General features: G+C 44.7%; 1 protein-coding gene and 1 long non-coding RNA gene across 3 annotated transcripts in view; one reads left to right on the top strand and one right to left on the bottom strand.

Annotated features, from left to right (window-relative positions):
• The window catches only part of TBCE (tubulin folding cofactor E), a 135,756-nt gene that overhangs the window by 51,852 nt on the left and 60,753 nt on the right, over positions 1–23,151 (bottom strand). Inside the window, exons 1-3 of one of the 2 annotated variants that reach the window (XM_005291192.4) lie at positions 10,848–10,965; positions 7,960–8,097; positions 5,828–5,912 (exon numbers count right to left, since the gene is read on the bottom strand). In XM_005291192.4, the coding sequence (XP_005291249.1) occupies positions 5,828–5,912; positions 7,960–8,059 (185 nt within the window). In that variant the 5' untranslated portion in view covers positions 8,060–8,097; positions 10,848–10,965. Of the gene's footprint in view, positions 1–5,827; positions 5,913–7,959; positions 8,098–10,847; positions 10,966–23,151 lie in introns of those variants that run through there. The other variant, XM_024106491.2, reaches the window with a different exon arrangement.
• Positions 11,060–18,316, top strand: LOC101934325 (uncharacterized). Its single transcript, XR_255591.5, has 3 exons — positions 11,060–11,447; positions 12,341–12,449; positions 16,598–18,316. It is a non-coding gene; the product is annotated as an uncharacterized LOC101934325 (long non-coding RNA).

Here is a 23,151-nt window from a genome sequence, read left to right as displayed (position 1 = left end):
GAGGGATAGTTCAGTGGTTTGAGCATTGGCCTGCTAAACCCAGGGTTGTGAGTTCAATCCTTGAGGGGGCCACTTGGGGATCTGGGGCAAAATCAGTACTTGGTCCTGCTAGTGAAGGCAGGGGGCTGGACTCGATGACCTTTCAAGGTCCCTTCCAGTTCTAGGAGATAGTATATCTCTATTATTTATTTCATACCTCTGGAGGTACTTTGCTACAAACTGTAGGGTTACTATATTTCAGCAAGCAAAAAAGAGGACGGGAGGAGCCCCACCCTAGCCCCTCCCACTTCCCGCCCCCCTCAGAACCCCCAACCGTCCTCCCCGCTCCTTGTCCCCGGACTGCCCCCTCCTGGGACCCCTGCCCCTAACTGCCCCCCAAGACTCCAACCCCTACCTAAGCCTCCCTGCTCCTTGTCCCCTGACTGCCCCTTCTGAGACCCTCCCCCATCCTAACTGGCCCCCTAGGACCTTACCCCCTACCTGTCCCCTGACTGCCCCAACCCTTATCCACACCCCCACCCCCAGACAGACCCCCGGGACTCCCATGCCCCATCCAACCACTCCCCACCCCCTGACAGCCCCCCCCCCAGAACTCCCGACCCATCGAAACCCCTCTGCTCCATGTCCCCTGACTGCTTCGATCCCTTTCCCCACCCCTGCTCCCAAACACGCCCCCCCCGACTCCTTGTCCCCTGACTACACCTCCTGGGACCCCTGCTCCTAACTGCCCTCCAGAAACCCACCCCCTACCTAAGCCTCCCTGTTCCTTGTCCCCGAACTGCCCCCTCCTGAGACCCCCCAACCCTAACTGCCCCCCTAGGACCCTACCCCCTACCTGTACCCTGACTGCCCAAAACCTTATCCACACCCCCACCCCCAGAAAGCCCCCCCGAACTCCCAAACCCCCCCCCGCTCCCTGTCTCTTGACTGCCCCCTCCAGAACCTCCCTGCCCCTTGAACCCCCGGGCCCCCTTACCCTGCCGCTCAGACCAGCGTGCCAGGGAGGAGGAGCAGGGGGAGGAGCTCCAGACTGCCAGTGCGAACGGCCGGCTGGTGATCTGCGAATGCAGGGAGGGAGGGAGTGCTCTCAGCTGCAGGGGAGAGGAGGGGGAAGCGGAGGAGGGGCTCTCTCTGGCTGTTGGAGCCCCATGTAAGTGGCACCATCCGGCCGGCTGCCCTGTTAGCTGCACACGTTCTGCATGCGGGGGGGGGGGGGGGGGAGGAGGAGGAGGAGGAGTCCGGACATTTACAAATCCCCTCCGGATGCTATTTTTAACTCTAAAAGCCGGACATGTCTGGGGGAATCCGGACTAATGGTAACCCTAACAAACTGAAGCTTTAAACAGAGTACTGAATGACCCATCCCAGCTGTGGATGTACTCCAGAGACTTTATTTGAACCTGCAGTTTATTCTATAACTGCTACAAGCATGAACCCAAAACTTTGCCATTACTGTATGTAATTGATTCCATTTAACCAGTTCTAGCTCTCATCTATATCTTTTTCCTTTTATGAATAAACCTTTAGATTCTAAAGGATCGGCGACAGCGTGATTTGTGGGTAAGATCTGATTTGTATATTGACCTGGGTCTGGGGCTTGGTCCTTTGGGATCGAGAGAACCTTTTTTCTTTTACTGGGGTATTGGTTTTCATAACCATTTGTCCCCATAACGAGTGGCACTGGTTGTGATACTGGGAAACTGGAGTGTGTAAGGGAATTGCTTGTGTGACTTACGGTTAGCCAGTGGGGTGACACCAAAGTCCTCTCTGTCTGGCTGGTTTTGTTTGCCTTACTAGTAAAGGAACCCCAGCCTTGGACTGTAACTGCCCTGCTTTGAGCAATTTGTCCTGAATTGGCACTCTCAGTTGGGGCCCACCAGAACCAGCATCGTTACAGCCGGTCAGCACAAATCTAGGTCCCACATGCACATCCTCCTCATCACCCGACATTTGCCCCACTCCTAGCCCTGCTTCATCCTAACTCTCTCCACATCCACACCCATCTACACCACAGCCTCCCTGGTGCCACCATTCCTATCGTCCCCTGCATTACCCTCCTTCCCCACTACCTCCTCAATCCTTTCTCTTGTTGTGTCTGGAACTCCTACCCCACTTTTAAAGAGCACAGTCATCCACAATCTTTCATAGCTCATTCTCCCTAGCTCCTTGCTTTCACGGATACCTGGATTCCTTCATCTCACACTGCCTCTGCAGCTACCCTCTCTTATGGAGGCGTCTTCTCTTATACTCCTGGCCCCAGATCAACTTGTCAATCAGGCTGATTACCAGGATCAAGCATCCACTCTAGTATTCTCCAGAAAGATCTTCCCAAAGTTATAGAAACAATGGTTCTGAGGAAGACAAGTGAATGCCTCACCTCCAATTTAAATACTCTGCATTGATGAGTGGAGAATATGGACCAATTATTACCAGAGAAACACTAATTAAAGCACAGTTCTGAAAAGAGGTATTAAACAGATTTAAATAATGCACAATATTTTCAATTTGATAGGAGAATTTGCAGTTTTGGCCTTCTATCATATTCTCTCAAAGATTTCCTTTCCATCGAATCACAATATCTGGTATTAGAGAAATTACAGCTGCAGAATCTTTGGGTATTTTTACATAATCATTTGAGACTTTTTGGAGTATGTACTGCTTTGTCAGTTGCCTGTTCAGGCTGGACACCTTACACAGACACATACACTGCACATACTTGTATTAGGTCTCCTAAGGCAGAGTGTAGCTAATTATGCCTTGGAAAGAGAGGATCTCGTACTTTTTTCTTCAACTGAATACAAAGCATTTGGGCCACTTTCATTACTAATTACATTATTTAAGAAGTATGGCAGTCCTGGGACTCTCAACTGGAATTCTTCTGCTAACAGGAGTTCAGTAATGTGTCATTCTTTTTCTTCCATTAAGAATGGCCTTATCTTCATTAAGCCTAATTTTATTAGTTACTATTATTAGATATAGAGCAAAAAAGTATGCCTCCCTGAGAGTGGTATAATTTTCCCCCTTTTCCTTTCCTCTTCTAAAGAATAAGCTTAGCTTTATCACCTCATTTTATGATAATGAAACCTCTTGGGCTTCCATGCCAGACAAGTCCTGAATTTTAGATGATACAGGCTGAAAGCTGTGATTTACATTAGCGAACAGAATCCATCCCTTCTATTTCTGCCTCTTTGCTAGGGGTGAGCAATAGCTATTTTGGAATCCTTCAGGGGGACCTTAGCTTATTTTTCATTTGAGTCATTAAACAAAATAATGGGTAAACTCTTCTGCAGCTTCAAGCAGAGGCTGAACTGCTGTCCCTCATTAAGAATTCAGAACACCAGGTTTCCTAAAGCAGAGAAGCAAGTTCTTTAGAGAGCCTTGTAATGCTACTGAATTCTAGATACAACTGTAACAATCACCCTTCACCTTGATGTTTCCTATTTGATTCCAACAGGCACATGTGACCTGGGAGTAAACTAGATCCAGTTTCTTTCTCAATAAACACAGAAATATGCTTTATCTCATGCAGTGCTGTTTCTATAGGACACCCTAAAATAGTGATTCAGACTTTTCCATACCATAACCCCATTCTAACCGAAGACAACGGCAAGACTCTTCCCATCTAGTCAAAGAAAGATGGATGATCATATCCCCCACACCAGGCCTGGCTGCAGCCTACAAGTTGAGAACGGGTATCTGGGAGGTACTTGGAGAACAGCTACCTATTGTGCTTGGGGTGGGAGTGGAGGGGGAGGGAAGAGAACCAAGTGGCTCAAATATCACATATATCTCTTGTTACAAGAGTAAGAGTAAGGCAGGCATTGCCAGTTTTCCACTCATTTTTGTGAAGGAAATCCTTACCATGAAGTTCTTCTCTCATTGGTTGTGCATTGGGAGAGAGATTACAAACTTTTCCTACTGATTTGAGCTGGATGTGTCATACACAAGTCAAAAATTCATCATCTGCAGATGCCAAGAAGTTTCAATTTCTAAAATCAACTAGCATGAGCAGATGGCCATTCAGATTTGTTATGGGGATGGCAGTCTGTTTACTTCGTACATCAAATATAAGCAAAGTTTCCACTGCAAAACTATAGATAGTATTTAAGTTAAGTTGTCTTGTATTTTGTCACTTGGCCACAGCAGTCATTTCCAATAGTAAAACACAAAAGACTAAAATTAAAAAATTCACAGAAAAAAAACAAAAAATAAAGAAATTCTGAATAGAAAAAACTGGCCTTTCCACTCCAAATATTCATGGCAATACATTTGATTATTTAGTTTGATAAAAAAAAAAGCTTGTTACTCTTTTTAACAGTATTAAATTTTGGTTAATTTTTTTTTAGTATTGACAATAGGTTAACTCCCCTGCAGCGATTATTGAGAACCTTAGGAGGCAAGAAGGTGAGAAAGCATCAGGGAATCTCTTCTCTGGAGATCTCCAAAGACTTTAATACACTGGTGATGGGTAGATCCTGGCTTTGCACAAGGGAAGGGAAAATTTGTGGTGACAACCTATCGTTTCCAACATTAGTCACTTCCATGATAATAAAAAGAGGTCTTCTACACAGAATTCTTATTACAGAAGAGCATTATGCCGTCAAGAGGTCAGAATAACTTTCCCTTTAAAAATTTCTACCAGAATTTTTAATCTTAATTTCAGAGACCCATAAATCAGGAAACACAAGATTTAAAGTTCCCATAAAAATATTAACCTTGTGCTTAATCATATGTTATGTACTTAGAGTACAATTTTTACCCCTGTAACCTGTACCAAAATACTCCATATGTACAATTTGAGCAATTTAATATTGCAATGAGAACCTTGCCTTTGGAGTGTTATTTATAACCTTAATGTTACATCAATGTAGACATTAAACACACACACACACACACAAAAAGCACACCACACCACTTACACTGATGCAAGTATTCCCTATTTGATCCAAATTGGAGAAATTGTACAAGGATAACAATTTGTATTTCTGAAGGGTTTTCTTGGGAGTTTTCCCTCTTTTTCTAACCACACAAAATTACAAAATACTAACCGTATTTTTAAATACAATAAGGTAATTTTAACAATGGCAGGCAAAAATAGTAACCTCAGACAAGAATTAAAGAAGGGAAGAATAAAAGACTGGTATTACAGAGTGGAAGTAAAAGATATTATGCTTGCTCTCACTAGGCTTTGTTACAATTAAAAAAAAAAAATGCATGCCAATATGGTCCATTAAATGCATCAGACAAACAAACATCTTCCCCCCCAAAGCAAAGAGAAAGAAACTGTAGTAAGGTAACACTTAGTATACCCCCTTAACAAAGTGCATTTATGAATAATTTTAAATCTGAATTCTAGCCATATTCAAGGCAGTAAATGAAGACTAAACACCACCACAGAATTGCGTAAGGAGACAGTCAGCAGAACACAATGATTTTCCCACTATACTACAGGGCCTAAACGCCGTTCTACTCCTTCCAGAACACAGAGTGGCCAAAGGCCACCTGTAATAGTGCCCAGAAGTCAAACCTTTTAGATGCATGAGAACCTCCAGGCAGGCAGCTCAATATGAGTCTATGGATTAGATCTGCAACTGGATCCATCTGGGTGCAACGTGCCTATGAGTGGAGCCAGAAGTAGGATCTAGGTTTTAGGATTTAATGCAACTTCAATGGCCCTTGGAACAAGCCCTAAATACTGAGGGACAGAACTTTGAGTATTTTGCTAATATTCACCATTTCTATTGTTCCTGGATATGGTCAGTATTTCTCTCCCTCTTCCCACTTTGTGTCTTGGTCAAATATGTAATCTTCTTAAGAAGATACTTACCCGCATTTAAAATACTGTACTCCTTCATGGCTGCCATTATGCTTTCCTCTTTGAGGATTGTCCCATTCTACTCCAAGCCAAATTCCTTAAAAAAAATAAAATAATAATAATATATTGATTCAAAAATAGAAGTTTGGAATTCAGGCATTTTCTGCCCACTACATTTGATTCATTATGGGTATACAACCTTTCTCTATAATACCAATTGTACCAATTTCCAATATAAAGTCCTACTTACAAGCCCATCTATAATTTTGGCATTCAAAAATTGATTTGGCCTGAAAGTTGCCACACTTACTTGGAAGGCAATGAAAAACGTTTCTGCAAAGTTCTTCCTTCTAGTTCTCAAAATGTATTGTTATTAATATTTTTAACAAAAACTATATTTTGGATGAGATTGTTAATGTGGATCTGTTAAAGGAATTCCTCTGAAAGGCTCAAGCGTCTGGAGAGAGAGAAAACAGGAGCAGGAAAAGGGGTCCAGGGCTATGCAGAGTCCTACAGAAAGGTAGGAGAGGGACTATAGTCTCTCCCAGGACCACAAATGGGGGTCTGTGCCAGCACAGAGAGAATCCTCAAACTTTACAAGTGCTAGAAAAATTATGCATCTATACCCTCTCTCCTGGGCTAATGAGTTACAAAGTCATTGACCTCGGAGTTTGTTTAGCCCAGGATGTTATTACCTCAATCAGAAACATAGAATATCAGGGTTGGAAGGGACCTCAGGAGGTCATCTAGTCCAAGCCCCTGCTCAAAGCAGGACCAATCCCCAAAGCATCCTCAAAATTAAAGTAATGTCAAAAAGTATTTTGTTTAGGAAATCACATACCGCAAAGCTCTAATAGAAAGTTCTTGAGACACCACGACACCACACACTCCAAGAAAACTAATTTTAATCTATGAGTTTATTGCAAGATATTCACCCTAGGCCTAAACTCCCTTTAAGCGGCAAGGCTGGGCAGCCGCCCAGCAGGTGATCAAGTGCCGCCACTTCTGGTGTAGCACTTTAGGTGCCCCTCCCATTGCCCCCCCCATCTCCACAGAGCAGAGGTGGGGAGGCTTGACAGGGCTCAGGAAGGAAGGAGCTTGCTGGCAGCTGCTGCTGTGTTTCAACTGGTTGATCTACTTAAAAGGACAGTGTACTTAAAATGGGGTCAGCATCCTTAAAGGGGCAACGCACATCTGTCTCTCTCTCTCTCTCACACACACACACACACACACACACACCATATGTGTGTCTGTCTCACACACAGTTTCACACTCACCTCCCAACACATACTTGCATTATTGTTGTTGTTACTTCTTGATACTTCTTTCAAAGTGTGTTATTTTAGTTTTTTGCCCGGTCTATGCATTTCATAATTTTTATTTCTCTCTTACGCTTAAATTTAATTCTTTCAGTAGTGAGTTCTAAAATACCTAACCTGTCCTGGCTGGAGTAATTATCCCTATGGTAACTTTTTAAAAATATATATTTATCTAGGTTTTTGGTTTCTACTGGTGGTGCACATCCGCACATTACCTCGACATGGTGCACATAAAATTCATTCTGCACACGGATGGAAAAAATTAGAGGGAGCACTGCCCTAGGCCATCTCTTGTCCTCTCCCTTCAGCATTCCCTGGCTACCCCACCCACTGAGTATTTTCCAGGAGAGTAATGGGCCTCTCCGTAGTAGGGCTGCTATAAGTGGTATGCCCCAGATAGCATTTCTCCATTGGAAGGTGTGGTGAAGCAAGAGATCCTGCAATAACATGACATTCCATTTAGGATAAGAAGGTCAGTACATGTAAAGGGATCACTATCCTAAGAATAAGATTGTTTGCTATACGGACGAGGCTTTTGGTCATTGGAATCAGTTTCTCCCCTTCCTAAAATACTGTTATGACTCCACCACATCATCAGTTATATTAAAAAAATAATTCCATTTCACTTTAGGTATTAGGAAACCATTGGAAGTTTTAGTACTGATGGGGCTGTACTGAAGCTAACTGTATTTTGCAAAGTTACCAGAGTCGCTCAATCTCCATCAATTAGAACAAAACAGACAGATAGCAAATGGCACTATGATCTGCAGCTAGTAGTTTCTCATGCAAAAGTTAACCTTTACATTTACAAAACATTAACTTTACCTGTTGTGGGAGGAACACTACCAGCATACCGCACAGTTGCATATTCTGTATCACACAGGATTCTTCGACCAAGCACATCAGCAGGCACACTACTAGTCATTGTGAGATATCTGCAGTCCAAGGCACTTATTTAAGGATCTGGGGAAAGGGAAACAACATTGTTGACAAATACACACAAGTGCTTTTAAGTTACAATTTTTGGGTTTGTTTTTCATTGTTCACAATTTCCTCTTAGAGACAAGAAAATAAAATTCTTCCTCTGTCAATCTTATACCTTTCAGTCTGGCAAATACAGATTCTCCTCTGCATCTCACTCTGATTTTTCTGTTACTGTTGCTGGAATAGCTATGGAAGTGACACTTATTACTCAAGTTTTTTTAGTCACAGGCATTTTCTTATTGTGGTTTATCGCCTAATTCTGCTTTTCTAAAGATCATCATGATGATTTTCACTCTTGAGTTTCACGCCTCCAGTAATGCAGAAAACTCCACCTAGTTTTTAAGATTGACCCTCTAATCCAGTGGTTTTCAACCTGGGGGTCCAAAGTCTGTGTCTAAGGGGTCCATGAAAAGTTGTTACCATAGAAGAGTGGTTTTCAACCTGTGAGCTGCAGAACATCCCTGGGAGTCCGCAGACTACGTCTAAGACTTCCAAAGGAGTCCGCACCTCGATTTGAAATATTTTAGGGGTCCACAAATGAAAAAAAGGTTGAAAACCATTGCTCTAATCTAGGGATTCTCAAACTTCATCGCACCCCCTTCTGACACCAAAAATTACTACATGACCCCAGAGGGGGGATCAAAGCCTGAGACCGCCCGAGCCCGTGCCCCAAAATAAGGGAGGGGGGCAAAGCCCCTCTGCAGGAGGGGCCAAAACTGAAGACCAAGGCTTCAGCCCCAGGCCAGGAGCCTGTAACCTAAGCCCTGCCACCCAAGGCGGAAGTCCGGAGACTTCATGCCCAGGTGGTGGGGCTCAGGCTTCAGCCCTGGGCCTCAGCAAATCTAAGCCAGCTCTGGCAACCCCACTAAAACGGGATCATGACCCACTTTGGGGTCCCAACCCACACTTAGATGGTCTGCTGTGCAGCGGCTCTCAATCTCAAAGACTCTGCTTTGCTGTGCATGCCCCAGCCTCAGAGCGTTCCTGCTAACTAGTGCCTTTCAAGAACAGGAAGCAAGAGCCCCCCTAACTGCATATTTGAGAGTGAGACTCACGTCATATATGCTCAAAGAAGCAGAATCATAAGGGCAGGGAATTATCCTCTCCAAATATACAATCCGTGCAGAATTCCTAATAAACAGTGTTTACTATTGTACCATCCATTAAGAACAGAGCCAAAGCCAGGCAACTAACACAAAAGATATTTTCTTTTTCATTTAATGGTGGATAAGATCTATAACCCCTGTAGCATAGCAGGGTTGAATACAGTAAACCTGACCAGTGTGTTCTGACAGACAATGAAACTCTCCAGAGCAGTGGTTCTCAACCTATTTACCTGTGGGCCATATATGCAGCTCTCCACGTGTTATGTGGGCCGCATCCACACTATGTCTATACCAGGAGTCGGCAATCTTTCAGAAGTGGTATGCCGAGTCTTCATTTATTCACTCTAATTTAAGGTTTCACATGCCAGTAATACATTTTAACATTTTTAGAAGGTTTCTCTCTCTAAGTCTATATAATATAACTAAACTATTGTTGTGTGTAAAGTAAACAAGGTTTTTAAAATGTTTAAGAGGCTTACTTTAAAATTAAATTAAAATGCAGATCTTATCAGTTTAGTGCAGTGGTTCTTAACCTGGGGTGCATGCAGCCCCAGGGGGTGCGAGACATGCGAGACCCCCTTTCTGGGGGTGCAAGACATGCGAGATTTTTTTAGAAGCTGGAGGTGGCTGCAGAGCACTGGGCCTAGGCCAGGAGCAGAGCCCTAGGCTGGCTGCCGGTACCCCAGGGCGGCTGCAGAGCATATGGCCCAGGTCAAGAGCAGAGCCCTGGGCTGGCTGCCGGTACCCCAGGCTGGCAGCGGGCTGAGCAGGGCCGAAGGCCTGGACGCCAGCTGGCAAGGGGCCAGCGGCCAGGACCCCAGACTGTCAGTGGGCTAAGCGGGGTGGCGGACAGAACCCCAGACCGGGGGTTCCGTTCACCCAGGCAGGCAGCGGACTGAGTGGGGCTGGCAGCAGCGTGCCAGTAAAAATCAGCTCATGTGCCACAGGTTGCCGACCCCTGATCTATACTATCTGTATGTCCCTGAGAATGTCACAGGGGCTGCAGCTGATTGGGCTGTGGGTTGAAAACCACTGCTCCAGAAATTTAACCAGCTCTAGTAATGGCCATGCTAGGTGACAATCTTTGTATGGAGTGATGAGAGATCAGAGAGAGCTTGAACCGGAAGCAGGTTTTCCAATTCTCCCTAGAGACCAAATCCAAACAAGGGCGCTTTGGAAGCTAGGCCCCCGTTGGGGCTAAGTCTGCGGGGCAGAGGCCGCCCTCCTTTGGAGGGAATGTGCCCGTCAAACTTCGGCTGCAGCAGGGAGGCCCCAGAGTCACCCCCGGCAGGAGGTCCGCGCGGTGCAGCCCCGCGAGGAGGCAGGGGCTGGAAACACGGGGCGGGGCGGGCAGGGCACACGGGCTCGGCTAAGACAGACCCATTAAGGCCATCGCCCCGCGCCGCCGAGAGAAGGCCACGGGGGCAGACAGTGGGCCGGGGCACAGCGGGGAGGGGCCGCCCCGCAGCCGGCACGCGCGCAACCGGGGAGCGGGTGACTCAACAGCGCGGGGGCCGCTGCCAAGGGGCTCAGCGCCTCCCAGAGCGGGCGGGGCCGCTGCGTGGCCCCTGCCCGGGGGTCCCGAACCGCTGGCGGGCTCCCGCTAGCCCCTAGGTCCGGTACCTGAATCCCGCCGCGGCGCCCCTCCCGGTAAGGACCGTTCACTCCCCAAACAAACCGACGGACAGAGACCCGCCCCGCCACCTTCCCATTGGTTCAAAGCGCTCAAGGCCCGCCTATTTCCCCCACCTCCCATTGGTCGCCCCATCGGAAACACTAAAACTCTCCTCCTCCTTCTATAGTCACAGAATCGGCGCCGTAGAGGCTCCTGGGTAACGTAGTTCTTCAGTCACTCCTCATGGGGAGCCACAAGCTACCCGGACCACAAACCCCATGATGCATCGCGGGGAGGCGCTGCAGAGCAATGTGTGCGGATAGCTCTTTTCTGAATGGCTGTTGGTTGTGGTGCGTTTCCTGACTAGACGAATAGTTCCACCCTGTTGCTGCGCCTGGCGGCGGGGATGCAGTGAGCCGCCTGGGCCAGTGAGTGTTCAGCTGCGGCCCCGCTAGGCACTAGCTCGCCACGGCTTCGGGCTGATCAACTGGTGGGCCAGAGTGGATAAAAATTGATGATTTTTTTAAATTGGATTTTTAATTAAATACCAATTTATTTCAGAAAAATAAACCTACTTAAAATTAAACGTGAAATTATTACAGTTTATGGTAAGGCCTAAATTTTCACCTGTTAAAACAGTTAAGTACATGTTTGGGGCCACTTTTTAAAGCAAGTCTAGCCCCTGAAACCAGGGTTAGTGACAGCCTAATCACTTGGAACCAGTTTGTTGAAGTGCTAAACCAGCACTTTTCTGTAGGTACAAAAACATTCTCTTTTATTTCAGTTTATTCAACTACTTAAGTTCAATGACTAGTTTATTCAAAGTTAAAAAACAAACTGGAAGTTGAGAAAGGCAGAAAAGCTTGGTTTCCTCATCCAAAAATATGAATACAAACTAGGTTTGTAAGGATGAGATTGACTAGTTTTAAAATCTTGAAGAACATGGTGACCAGAAACAATCAATTAATTCATTAGCAACAGATACTTTCTTTGTCTAATACATTAGTTTTAATTATAAAACGTTTTGATACTGTTTTTGAGAACACATTTTTATATCTAACTCATTTAAGAGTTGTGCATTTTTAATCTGATTTGAATTTCTAATTAAATAGAGCTTGAAACAAATCACGAGTAAAAAAAATAATAATCAGGAAATACATCATTCACCATTTTCTAACATAAAAATGTAAACATTAAAAATTGAACAAATGTAAGTTAAACTATAACATTCCTTAATTGTGTATAAATACGGTGTGTATCCTCCTGGTTAGCAAAAAGCAACACCAAAATTAGTGTAAAGACTATCTTTAGTGGCAAATCAATATTTGTCTGTTAATGCTTCCCAACCACTAAGAATTAACCTTTAACTAAAAAGTACAATTTTAATCTTGTTTTACATTTGATTATTTAAATCAAGGTTTCTTGCTTGCTAATTTAAATCGTTACTAAAATCAATACACCTTGACATTGGTACGGAATTACTGAACAAATGTCTCACCAGGATGCAGCATCTCCTGTGTGTTCTTATGAATGATACTGGACTGGGAATGAGGACTCCTGTGTACCAGGCTCAGACACAGATGCGGTGTGTGACCTTGAGCAAGTTACAGGTAAAATATTTCTTAAGTGAAAGCAGATTGTAGGTGCCCAAATTAAGATACCTTGGACCTAATTTTCAGAGACTATATTGCTCCCACTAACTTCAACTGTCATTTAAAACTCAAGGCAACTTTCCAATCATAGGATCTTTTGACTGAATGAATGCACCCCGTATTCACACCCTAGACACTATTGTAATCATCTTTGTACAAAATATAACTGTTGGGGTATCATTTGAAAACTAATAATTCACTGGTCAATATCTTGGTGAAATGTGTGTAGCAACATTATATGTAAAGTTATGAAGATAAGCTGAAATCATGATGAAGTGCATTTACCAGACAGAAGGGGTAAAGTTGTTCCTTAAAGACAAAGGTCAAGGTGATGCCTCTAGCCAGGTGTCATCAAAATTGACTAGCAATCACTGGTCAAGTGGCATTATTTGGCAATGGGGGCAAGGAAAGACAGGAACAGATCAATCTGTATTTTAACACATAACAACATGAAACTTTTTTCACCATGAGACTCCATGTGTCATGGTGAAAATAAGACTCCGTTTGGGGGAGGGAAAGCTCAGTGGTTTGAGCATTGGCCTGCTAAACCCAGGGTTGTGAGTTCAATCCTTGAGGGGGCCACTTAGGGATCTGGAGCAAAATCAGTACTTGGTCCTGCTAGTGAAGGTAGGGGGCTGGACTTGATGACCTTTCAAGGTCCCTTCCAGTTCTAGGAGATAGGATATCTCCATTAATTAAAAAAAAAAAAAAAGTCTTTGCCCTCCCAGCTGGAAGGAACTTTATCTAGGGGTAACTAACCCTCCAGAAGTTGCATTTCAAAAGTGAAGGGCAAAAAACCCCCGTGTATTCTCTCTCCCTCAAGATGACAAAGGAACCAGCCTTTGGAATTTGGGAGGGGTTCTGGCCTGAGAACTTGGTCAGCAGTGTTGCTGGGAACATCTGGTAAAGATTTTGTCTTGAACCAAGTCTAGCTTGTTAAGTTTAATTACTAGAAAGTGTTTTTTATCTTGTAACCATTTCTGACTTTAACTCCTTATACTTGTACTCCTTTTTGTAGTTAAACAAATGTTTTGTTTTGTTTTTTAAATCAAAACTAATCCAGTGCTGTGTTTAAACTGAACTGTTTGGGTAAATCCAGTTAAAGTAGCAAACTGTTACATATTTGCCCCTTACAGGGGCAATGGACCTCTAATATCTAAATTTCCCAGAACAGGGCTGGCTAGTGCAGAACACACGGTTTGGGGGAAATTTGGGTCTGGGAATGTGTTGTGATCATCCTGCATGAAGTAACCAAGGCTACTAGAAGCCAGAATATGGCTGGTGTGTTGCTGACAGGCTGCTGGGTCAGAGCTGCTGGACCAGGGCTGTAGCTATACTCAGAGTGGGACCTGCATGCTGTTTGTGAACAGCCCAGGTTGAGGGGCTACAACAGCAAAGCTTTGTGAGGCACCCAAGATTGCAGGGTAGGTGGTGACAACCCCTCACTGGTCTGGACTGCACCCCGGAATGTGACAAGTTTGCACTGGGTTTTTCACCTAATGCAGGGATTCAATCTCTTCATCTCATCTCAACCCTGCGTGGCTGTGTTGTTCTGTTAACACAAAGTCCAGCTCTGTGAACTAGGCAGTGAGGTGAGCATAGTACCTGGCTAGGAAACGAAGCCTGGACCAGGCAGTTAGGTGTAGCAGGAGCATGCTGACTGAATGCAGAGACTCATGGACACAAGGAAGAAGGTGAGAGGGAAGAAGGAAGGAGTGTGTGTGAGAGAAAATAGAAATAAAATAAATACCAGGTAAGAAGAGATGCAAGAGTCAACATGGAAAGAAAAGAGGAACCCAGATGTGGCACTGAGATCAGATAAGTGCCTCTGTTCTGTGCTGTACTGAGCTGGGATTCTCAAGTGAAGAATATGGCAGGGAAGGCTGGGAGGAAGAAGTAGGTAGTGCTGCAAATATGGGAACAAACTGGGGAAAGCCCTAGGTCCACGTGGCTAAAAAGTGAATAGTACTTCCAGAGGTTTAGTGTCTTTTGGACACATCTGGGCAAGACTGGTGCAGCAAGATGGGGAGATTTCTAGAGCTTGAAATTTGGTATAGGGGTGTAGGATACGTATAAAATTAAAGAATTTTAATTAGTTTAAAGTTTGGTTAAGAAATATGTGTGTTGTAAAGAAAGGCCTTTGTCTAGCAAGTAGAAGGAAGGCCTTGAAAGTGATGAGGTATAAAGCGAGAAGGAATGAAGTAGGGAGGATGTCTGGTTCAAAGAATAACTACTGAGATAAGTGAAAGTTTCTAAAAACAAAGTCTCTGACTGATAAGGGTGACTGCAGATGGTTTTAAATAAGAAAAAGAATCTGTCTTAAAATGAGCCAACGTGGCCCTTCCCACCCCACATACCAGTCTTATCTCAAAAACTAGGGCCTATGTGAACGGAGGTGCAAATTAAAAACTGTTGGTCAGCAGGAAGGAGGGGAAGAGAGAGGGAGGAAACTCCTTGGGGAGAAAGGAGGGTGTAAATCATATCTGGATTAAGACTGGAAATAAGGGTGAACTGTCTCACATTGGTTTTTAGCTGAAGTCAATCATTGGCAATGATGTCACTTGTTTGTTGAAGGGTATAAAAAAGTAAACTCTTAAAGGGTTCATCATTAATACCTACCTGACTAGGCCGGAGCCAACTACCATGGATCTAAGCATCCCTAGATTTAGCCTGTTTGTAAGTATTTTGATCAAATGCTTATATATGTTTTGTTACTGTTTGGATGTAGTAAATCGCTTATTATTTAGGCTTTTTAGGCATGTTTAGGGTAATTGTATAAATATCATTTGGCTTTTGGATTTAGTAAAGGAATTTATACTTAAATTAGTGTTGTGGTAACATCCTGCATAAATAACAATTCCAACAAAGGGAGTTGTAGCAGGGTATTCTGGGGACTTGCAAAGTCTGCTGCTATTCTGCAAACTTTCTGCATTTCACAGACACTTAATGAGGCAAACAGGTGTGTTTTGTCTCCTTAAATGAACAGACTGATCTTGATATTCCTCTGAATGTTGCAGGAGAGAGCTGGACATATCAGACCACATGAGTCTAGGGAAGTTTGGACAGCAGGTATATTGGTGTCTGGTAAAGACATAAGTGTGCGAGATAACTGCTGGCAGGCTATTGTATTCTAAGTGGTTGAATCAGAGCTGTACAGCATACAGAAACACACAGTGCATGGTGTCTGCATGTATGTTCCAGACAGGCAGCCATACGTAACAGAAGCATTTCGTGTTCACTCAGTTAAAATACAAACAATGACACTTTCTCAGTTCTGAATTGCACCCCAAAATGTGACACCAACCCTCAAATATTTTAATGTCCTTTGAAGCTGCCATTGACTTAGTTCACCTTAAGGCTCTGGTCCCTGCAGGCCTATTAAAGCTCTCCAACTTTCCGTCATCCCTGGTTCTGCAGGACAAATGCAAAGTACTCCACTAAGGCAGGAACATTCAGTTGCACACATACAAAATGGGAAATGACTGCTAGGAAGGAGTACTGTGGAAACGAGTGTGGGGGTTATAGTGGATCACAAGCTAAATATGAGTCAACAGTGTAACACTGGTGAAGAAAAAAGCAATCATCATTCTGGGATGTATCAGCAGGAGTGTTGTAAGCAAGACACAAGAAATTCTTCTGCTCTACTCTATTATAATAAGGCCTCAACTGGCGTGTTATGTCCAGTTCTGGGCACCAATTTCAGGAAAGATGTGGACAAATTGGAGAAAGTCCAGAAGAGAGCAATGAAAATAATTAAAGGTCTACAAAACATGACCTATGAGGAAAGTCTGAAAAACTTGGGATTGTTTAGTATGGCGAAGAGAAGACTGAGGGAGGACATGATAGCAGTTTTCAAGTACATAAAAAGTTGTTACAAGAAGGAGGGTGAAAAATTGTTCTTCTTAACCTCTGATGATAGGACAAGAAGCAATGGGCTTAAATTGCAACAAGGTTCCATTGCCCTTCAGAGGTTGGGTCTCCTCAAGGTGTTCTGGCTCTTGACCTACCTTACTTAATAAATATTTAAAGCTTTGAAGAAAACAAAACTAAGGATTAAAACTTTGTTTTGTCAATTTTTGATGTATGCTGTTTATATCTTCCTTTAGGTGTACTCAGTTTTAACTCCATTTTAACAAACAAGCAGCAAGAGGATTCTGAAATATTACAAGAAAATAGATTTGGAACCAGTTCTACAGAAAACCATGCCTGGCCAGAATGGAGAACACAATTGGTAACTTTAAAAATAAAGTTTTTAAAAAGATTCAGATTATAAGGAAAATAGAAATCAAACAACTTGGGTTAAAACTATGATGAAAAACATTGTGAAATAATGTGAAAATGTCCCATTTTTAATTAAGACATTTTCTATCACTTTAGAGTACATATCTTTCAAAATTGATGTTTTTGGACATTAAAGGCAATTACTTATGAGATTATGCAGGAATAATATTAAGCATAAATGTTTTATTTTCTAAATCAAATTGAATTAATATTACATTTTAAAGTGGTTGGTTGGTGTCTGCATCAAGTTATACCCATAATAGTATACTGTAATACTTATCAAGTCAAGGAAATTTTACCACAAACACTACATATTGTAATTAACAGCTGCTTACCTGATATTAAATGTGGTTCTTCACAATGTTCTGCATGTATGGATCCCATGTGCCCCAGCACAGGAGATCAGAACAGTTTCATTAGCAGTGTCCAGTATGGGTCACACATGTGCCCTACATTTCCTCACGTCGTCGTCCTCTCCCTGTCCTGATGGCATAAAGGGCGCAGTAATCCCAACGGCAATTCAGTTCCTTCACTACCCAGAATACTCATTTATCAGACTGAGCTGCAGGGCTAGAGGGTGGGTCGTGAGATCCACATGTTCAGAACTTCTCAAAGAACCACAGTTACTATCAGGTAAGTTACCATTCTTTCTTCTTCAAGTTACTGCATATGTGAATCCTGTGGCATTATGCCCCATATTCTTCATAGTAATATTGTTATATGCTTGTGGCATAACTATGATGTATTTTATGTAAGAAGGTCATGTAAAATACCATTGAAAATGTTCTGATTCACTGAATATGATATGATTATCCTATTTGTATGCATGTATCATTTTGGTAACTGAAGTTAGGAATATTATCTATGCAGCTATTACAAAAGTGTTTGCACCTGGGGAACGCCCACTAGGCAGAATGCAATCAGTCTAGATGGCTGGCTGGGAAGGGGTATTAGGGAGAACCATAGGTCTTAGAAGATGTTAATCGCCCACGTGGGTGGGGTGGGGAAAGTCTTCCTGATGACACTACAAACAGCCTCTGCGTCATGGCTGCTGTGGCCCTACAGGGGCATGTGACCAAGACACCTGGTATTGGACTCCATCATAGAATACCAGTGTTTTTCCACTGAAAGGCAACTAAAGTTGGAGACAAAAGGTTCCCGCCATATGCAAAAGCTATTTAAAGCAGGGAAGTGACATCACTGTGGTTCTTGTGACTCCCCCACCCAAAGGAGATGCTTGGAAACACCTGAGAAATGAGGACTGAACTGGGGAGAAGGGCTGGAAACAGGCTAGAGGGATTTCTAGCCTGTGAAAGGAATACCTGGGGTTTTAAGCTGCAAGCAAGTGCAGCTTGCCCTTAACCTGCAGCCAGGTTAAATCATCATTTAGGGTGAGAATTTGCTACTCGTATCCAATTTCTTTAGTATATAAATCTTAGATTACTTAGCAAATAAAACAAAAATGCAATCTGCTTTGATCTGTTTGATATCACTTTAAATCTGTCTTTTGTAGGTTAATAAATTTATTTTTGCTTTGTCTAAAACCAGTGTGCAGGAGACATTACTTGGGGTAGAAAGTGGTGTATATTCCTCTCCACATTGAGGGAGGGGGCGAATTTCATGAGCTTATGCTGTACAGTTCTTTGTGCAGCACCAGACGGTATAATTTTGGGTTTACACTCCAGAGGGGGGTGCATGCCTTAGGAAGTGGGAGGTGTCTTAGCTGAGCTTTCCCATCCAGAGCTGATCTCAGCATCTGTATGTAGCTGCAGCTGGATGTGTCTCTACCTGTGTGTGTGCTGGAGGGGGCTTGAGGGCCTGTCACAGCAGTACAGTGTAAACGGAGCCCAGGCTGGTGGGTCAGGCGGGCTCAGTGGTACCCCAGTTCCAGGTGGCACCCGGGAGGAACCTGTCACAGATCACACTTCATAGACTCATAGACTTTAAGGTCAGAAGGGACCATTATGATCATCTGGTCTGACCCCCTGCATGCTGCAGGCCATAAAACCGTCCCTACCCCTTCCCTGGACTCTGCTGTTGAAGTCCCCAATGCTGTTTTTAGTGACTGCAATCGGCAGAGACCCTCCTGCTAGAGATCCCTGCCCCATGCTGCGGAGGAAGGCGAAAAATCTCCAGAGGCTCAGCCAATCTGCCCTGGAGGAAAATTCCTTCCCGACCCCAAATGTGGCGATCAGTAAGACCCCGAGCATATAGGCAAGAGTCTCCAGCCCGACCCCGTTAGCCATTATACTATTTACCCACCATTGCTTGGCTTTCCTTGACTACTATGTTTTACCATTAAACCATTCCCTCCATAAACTTATCTAACTTTATCTTAAAACCAGACAGGTCCGTCGCCCCCACCGTTTCCCTCGGTAGGCCGTTCCAATATTTCACCCCTCTGACGGTCAGAAACCTTCGTCTAATTTCAAGTCTGAACTTCCCCACGGCCAGTTTGTATCCATTCGTTCTGGTATCCACGTTAGTACTAAGCTGGAATAATTCTTCTCCCTCCCTTGTATTAATCCCTCTAATATATTTAAAGATAGCAATCATATCCCCTCTCAGCCTTCGCTTTGTCAAACTAAACAACCCAAGCTCCTCTAGTCTCCTTTCGTACGACAGCTTTTCCATTCCTCTGATCATCCTAGTGGCCCTTCTCTGCACCCGTTCCAGTCATCTTCCAGGAAGTGGAAAGTAGAAGTTATTTGAAAAAGAGATTGCAAAATAGCTCTTCCAAATCAGGAGTCAAATCTTGAAGTGATGACTAATGAATAGTGTTTCTGTGAGCCGATGAGCCTCCTCCCCAGTAGTTAAAGTCCGTGGTGGCAGCCCTGCCTAATGGTTGTGAGATAGGAGAACCCAGGCCCTCCCACTTCACTGGGTTCTGATCCAGGGGCTCCCTTAAGTCCAGCTAACGCTCTCCCATGGACCTTTCCTGACATTCTATCCCTCCCCTTGGGGCACATTCTGGCAGGCTGATGTCCCTGGAGACCTGGTCCATGGGTCTCAGGAGGGTAGGGAATCTCAGTTACACATAGCAGACCTCCCCAAAAGATGCCTTCCTGGCACAGTCCTTCTCCCGTGGTGAATGCAGGTCTGCCTTTATCTGTCCACCAACCTGCTGTGCTGAAGAGACTCCATTTTAAAACCCTCCTCCAAATGGAACATGCCCTGCAGGCCTGTCAGGGTGGGGTTTCCTGGGCCCAGAGTTGTTCTTTCACTCTTAATGCTCCAGTGTGGGTTTATCCACCCCATCATACACACCCCTTTAGTCTGGTGCTGGGGTTTCCAAGTCAAAGTCTTGCAGTCCTTGTCCAGGGACAAAAACCTCTGCATTCTAGTGTTTGTTCCCTGGCCTGTGGCCTATATGGAACTGAGCTAGCGGAAGGGTGCATGATCCATTATGAAGAGCAAGGGATTTCCCAGTAGGCAATACCGTAATGCTTTTATAGCCCATTTTACCATCAAGACTTCTTTTTCTATACTCCAGTAAGTCTGATGAAGAGTATTGGATGTTCTTCCCCCTCAAAGTCCGGGGATAATACACCCCAGCCATACATCTGAAGCATCGTCATGGAATATGAACTGTTGCAGAAGACTGATTCACTGCTCAGGAGATCTTTCAAGGTCCTGAAGATTTGGTCACAGGCTTCAGACCAAGCAACCTTCTTGAGGCTAGAGTTCTTCACCAGGTCCGTGAGGGGTCTGGCTATCATGCCAAACCTGGATATGAACTGTCCATAGTACTTGGCCCATCCCAAAAATTGTCTAACTTGCCTCTGTTCATGGGATAGGGAAGTCCATCAAAGCCTGGACTCTCCTAACTGAAGGCCTAAGTTTTCCCTTTCCGACAGTGTACCAAAAATACATCACCTCATGAAACCCCAATCAGAACTTGGCTGCGTTTACTTTGAGGCTAGCGTCCTCAAGGGCCCGTCTGACTGCCAATATATGCTCAAGGTGTTTCTCCCAATCACAACTATAAATGATCATATCTATGCAAGTTGCTGCACACTGATGGTACAATGGTAGGATTGCATCCATCAACCTTTGGAAGGTGACAGCAGCCCCATGAAGACCAAAGGGTATAGTCTTGAAGTGGTACACGCTGAAGGTTGTTGCAAAGGCTGTTTTCTCTTGAGACCCAAATGTTATCGGAATCTGCCAGTAGCCCTTGGTCAGATCTAGGGTCTTGAGCACCACGACAATGGGGCTCTGCCACCTGCTGTGAGATTCCTCTACCATCCACAGGTCCAACATTGCCTGAAGCTCCTGATGTACAGTGCCCCACATTTTTCTGGCCCTGGGTGGTGGCTTTCCCAGACCTTCTGCCCAGGTTGTTATGATGTGGTGACAAATCAGCTGGGTTCTCAGAGTTTGTTCTGAGAAAACAAAAGGGAAAGATCGGACCACCTGCAACACTGGAGCCCACAGGGATAGCTAGAGCCCTTCCCCCTCAAGAACTATGTCTGAGTCCTGAGATAACAAAGCCTGGAGGCCCAGTTCTGGATTGGGAGGGAAGGATGTTATGAACATGCTCTCGTGGTCCTGCCAGGCCTTTAGAAGGCTTATGTGATAAATCTGGGTCTCTTTCCTCTTCCCCAGTTGCTGAATTTCATAATCCATTGCTCCCACCTGGCATACCACCTGAAGGGCCATTGCTATCTAGCCACTAAGTTTGACTCCGAGCTGGGCAGTAGCAGCAGTACTCTGTCACCGAGTTGGAATTCAGGTGGGTTAGCATCCTTGTCATAGATTTATTTTGACATGCTTGGGCCCTTAAGAGAGATTTTCGTTTGTAAAGGCTCCTAATGTCTTCAGCTTTTCTCATAGCCAGAGAATGTACTGTACTACCCTGGTCCCAGGTTTCCCAAACTAGATCTCAGTTCCCCTGGGGTTGCCTTCTGTACAACAACTCAAAGATCAAAAACCCCATCAAGGCCTGGGGGACTTTGCACAATGCAAATAGGAGGGGTGGTAACAAGTGATCCCAGTGGTGGGGGTCTTCAGCCACAAATTTTCTTAGTGTCCCCTTCAGTTGAAGCATTTGACTAACCCATCTGTTTGGAGGGGGGGGGAAATAGATGGACCTTCTCAAAGATTTGATTTTCCGCAGCTCACACACATTCATCATCAGTCATGATATGAAGTTTGTCCCCGAGTCTGTTACTGTTTCCTTGGGGATCCCCACCTTTGTGAAGACCTTCATGAGTTCCGCCGCTATGGTCACCGCATTAGTTGTGCAAAGCAGAATAGCCTTGGGATACAGTGTGGAACAATCTATGATCACCACTATATGTTGGTGTCCAGTCATGCTCTTCTCTAGTTGCCCTATCAAGTCCATATCAATTCTCTCAAAGAGAGTGTCTATTACTGGCATTGGCAGTGTTCTTGTGTCCTGTCGGCTGGCACTCCAGGCAGAAAATGCAGTAATCTTTCACCTCTTCGTGGATGCCTAGCCAGAACTGGCTGGTAATTCTTTCCATTGTTTTCTCCCTCTCCAGGTGGTTGGCACATGGTATTGAATGCACAAGCTGGAGAAACTCCCTCAAAAAGGGGTGGGGTACCAGGAGTTGGGCCCAGACTTCACTAGTCAGGGAGTCACCCTATAGGCCTATACCATGCAGTAAAAGTGTTCCCTATCTGTACTCAAAGCTTGGCCATCATACTGCCCTCTGTGGGTTAATTACCTCCCTGTTGACAGCAGCCAGCTGTTCATATGCCTGGCTCATGATGTGATCTTTGTTCTGTTCCCCAATGACATCCTTGTTCTGGGTCAGCCATTCCGTACCCATGGGGCTTGGAGTTAGTGGGTCCTGCTGGTCTTTCAGGGGCTCCCCTGTCTGTTGTGAGGTCCCTTCCCTGGGATTTTTTCACACTCCTGCATTAGCCAGTTCCACTTCTCCCACGGTCTTGAGCTCACGATCAACCCCCTGGGCTGAGTCCCTCTCCCACACCTGCAAGACTTCAAAGTACTTCCAGTCTCAGCCCAGGGCCATGGGGTAAGCAAGAGCAGCTGCCGCCACCCCCCCCCCCCCATAAAGAGTCTCAGTGTGGTTCTCCACGGTCAACTGTAGCTCCTTCGTGTGGTATGGGCATACATCCCCATGTATACACTGAAGGAAGACTGTCTGACAGCTTCCCATGGGCCTAAATCAGCTTTTCCCTCACAAAGGTCTGGCTGAAGTTAGCCTGTGTGGTTAGCCAAGCCTAGCCCAGATGCAAGGAGTCACACTATAAAGCATTACCTAAGTTAGTGTATTCTCTCTGATGCTGTGTTCCCTAGTGGCTTGCTAGGGCTTCTGGAGTCAGATCCCATGGTTCTTTGTGCTGCAGTAAACTACTCTTCTCTGTGGTTCTTTCCCAGTGAATTGTG

Source organism: Chrysemys picta, chromosome 3, assembly GCF_011386835.1.
Source record: "Chrysemys picta bellii isolate R12L10 chromosome 3, ASM1138683v2, whole genome shotgun sequence".
In the NCBI taxonomy this organism is placed as follows: Eukaryota; Metazoa; Chordata; order Testudines; family Emydidae; genus Chrysemys; species Chrysemys picta.
Note: the sequence above shows the minus strand (reverse complement) of the source record. Positions and strands in the feature narration are given on the sequence as shown.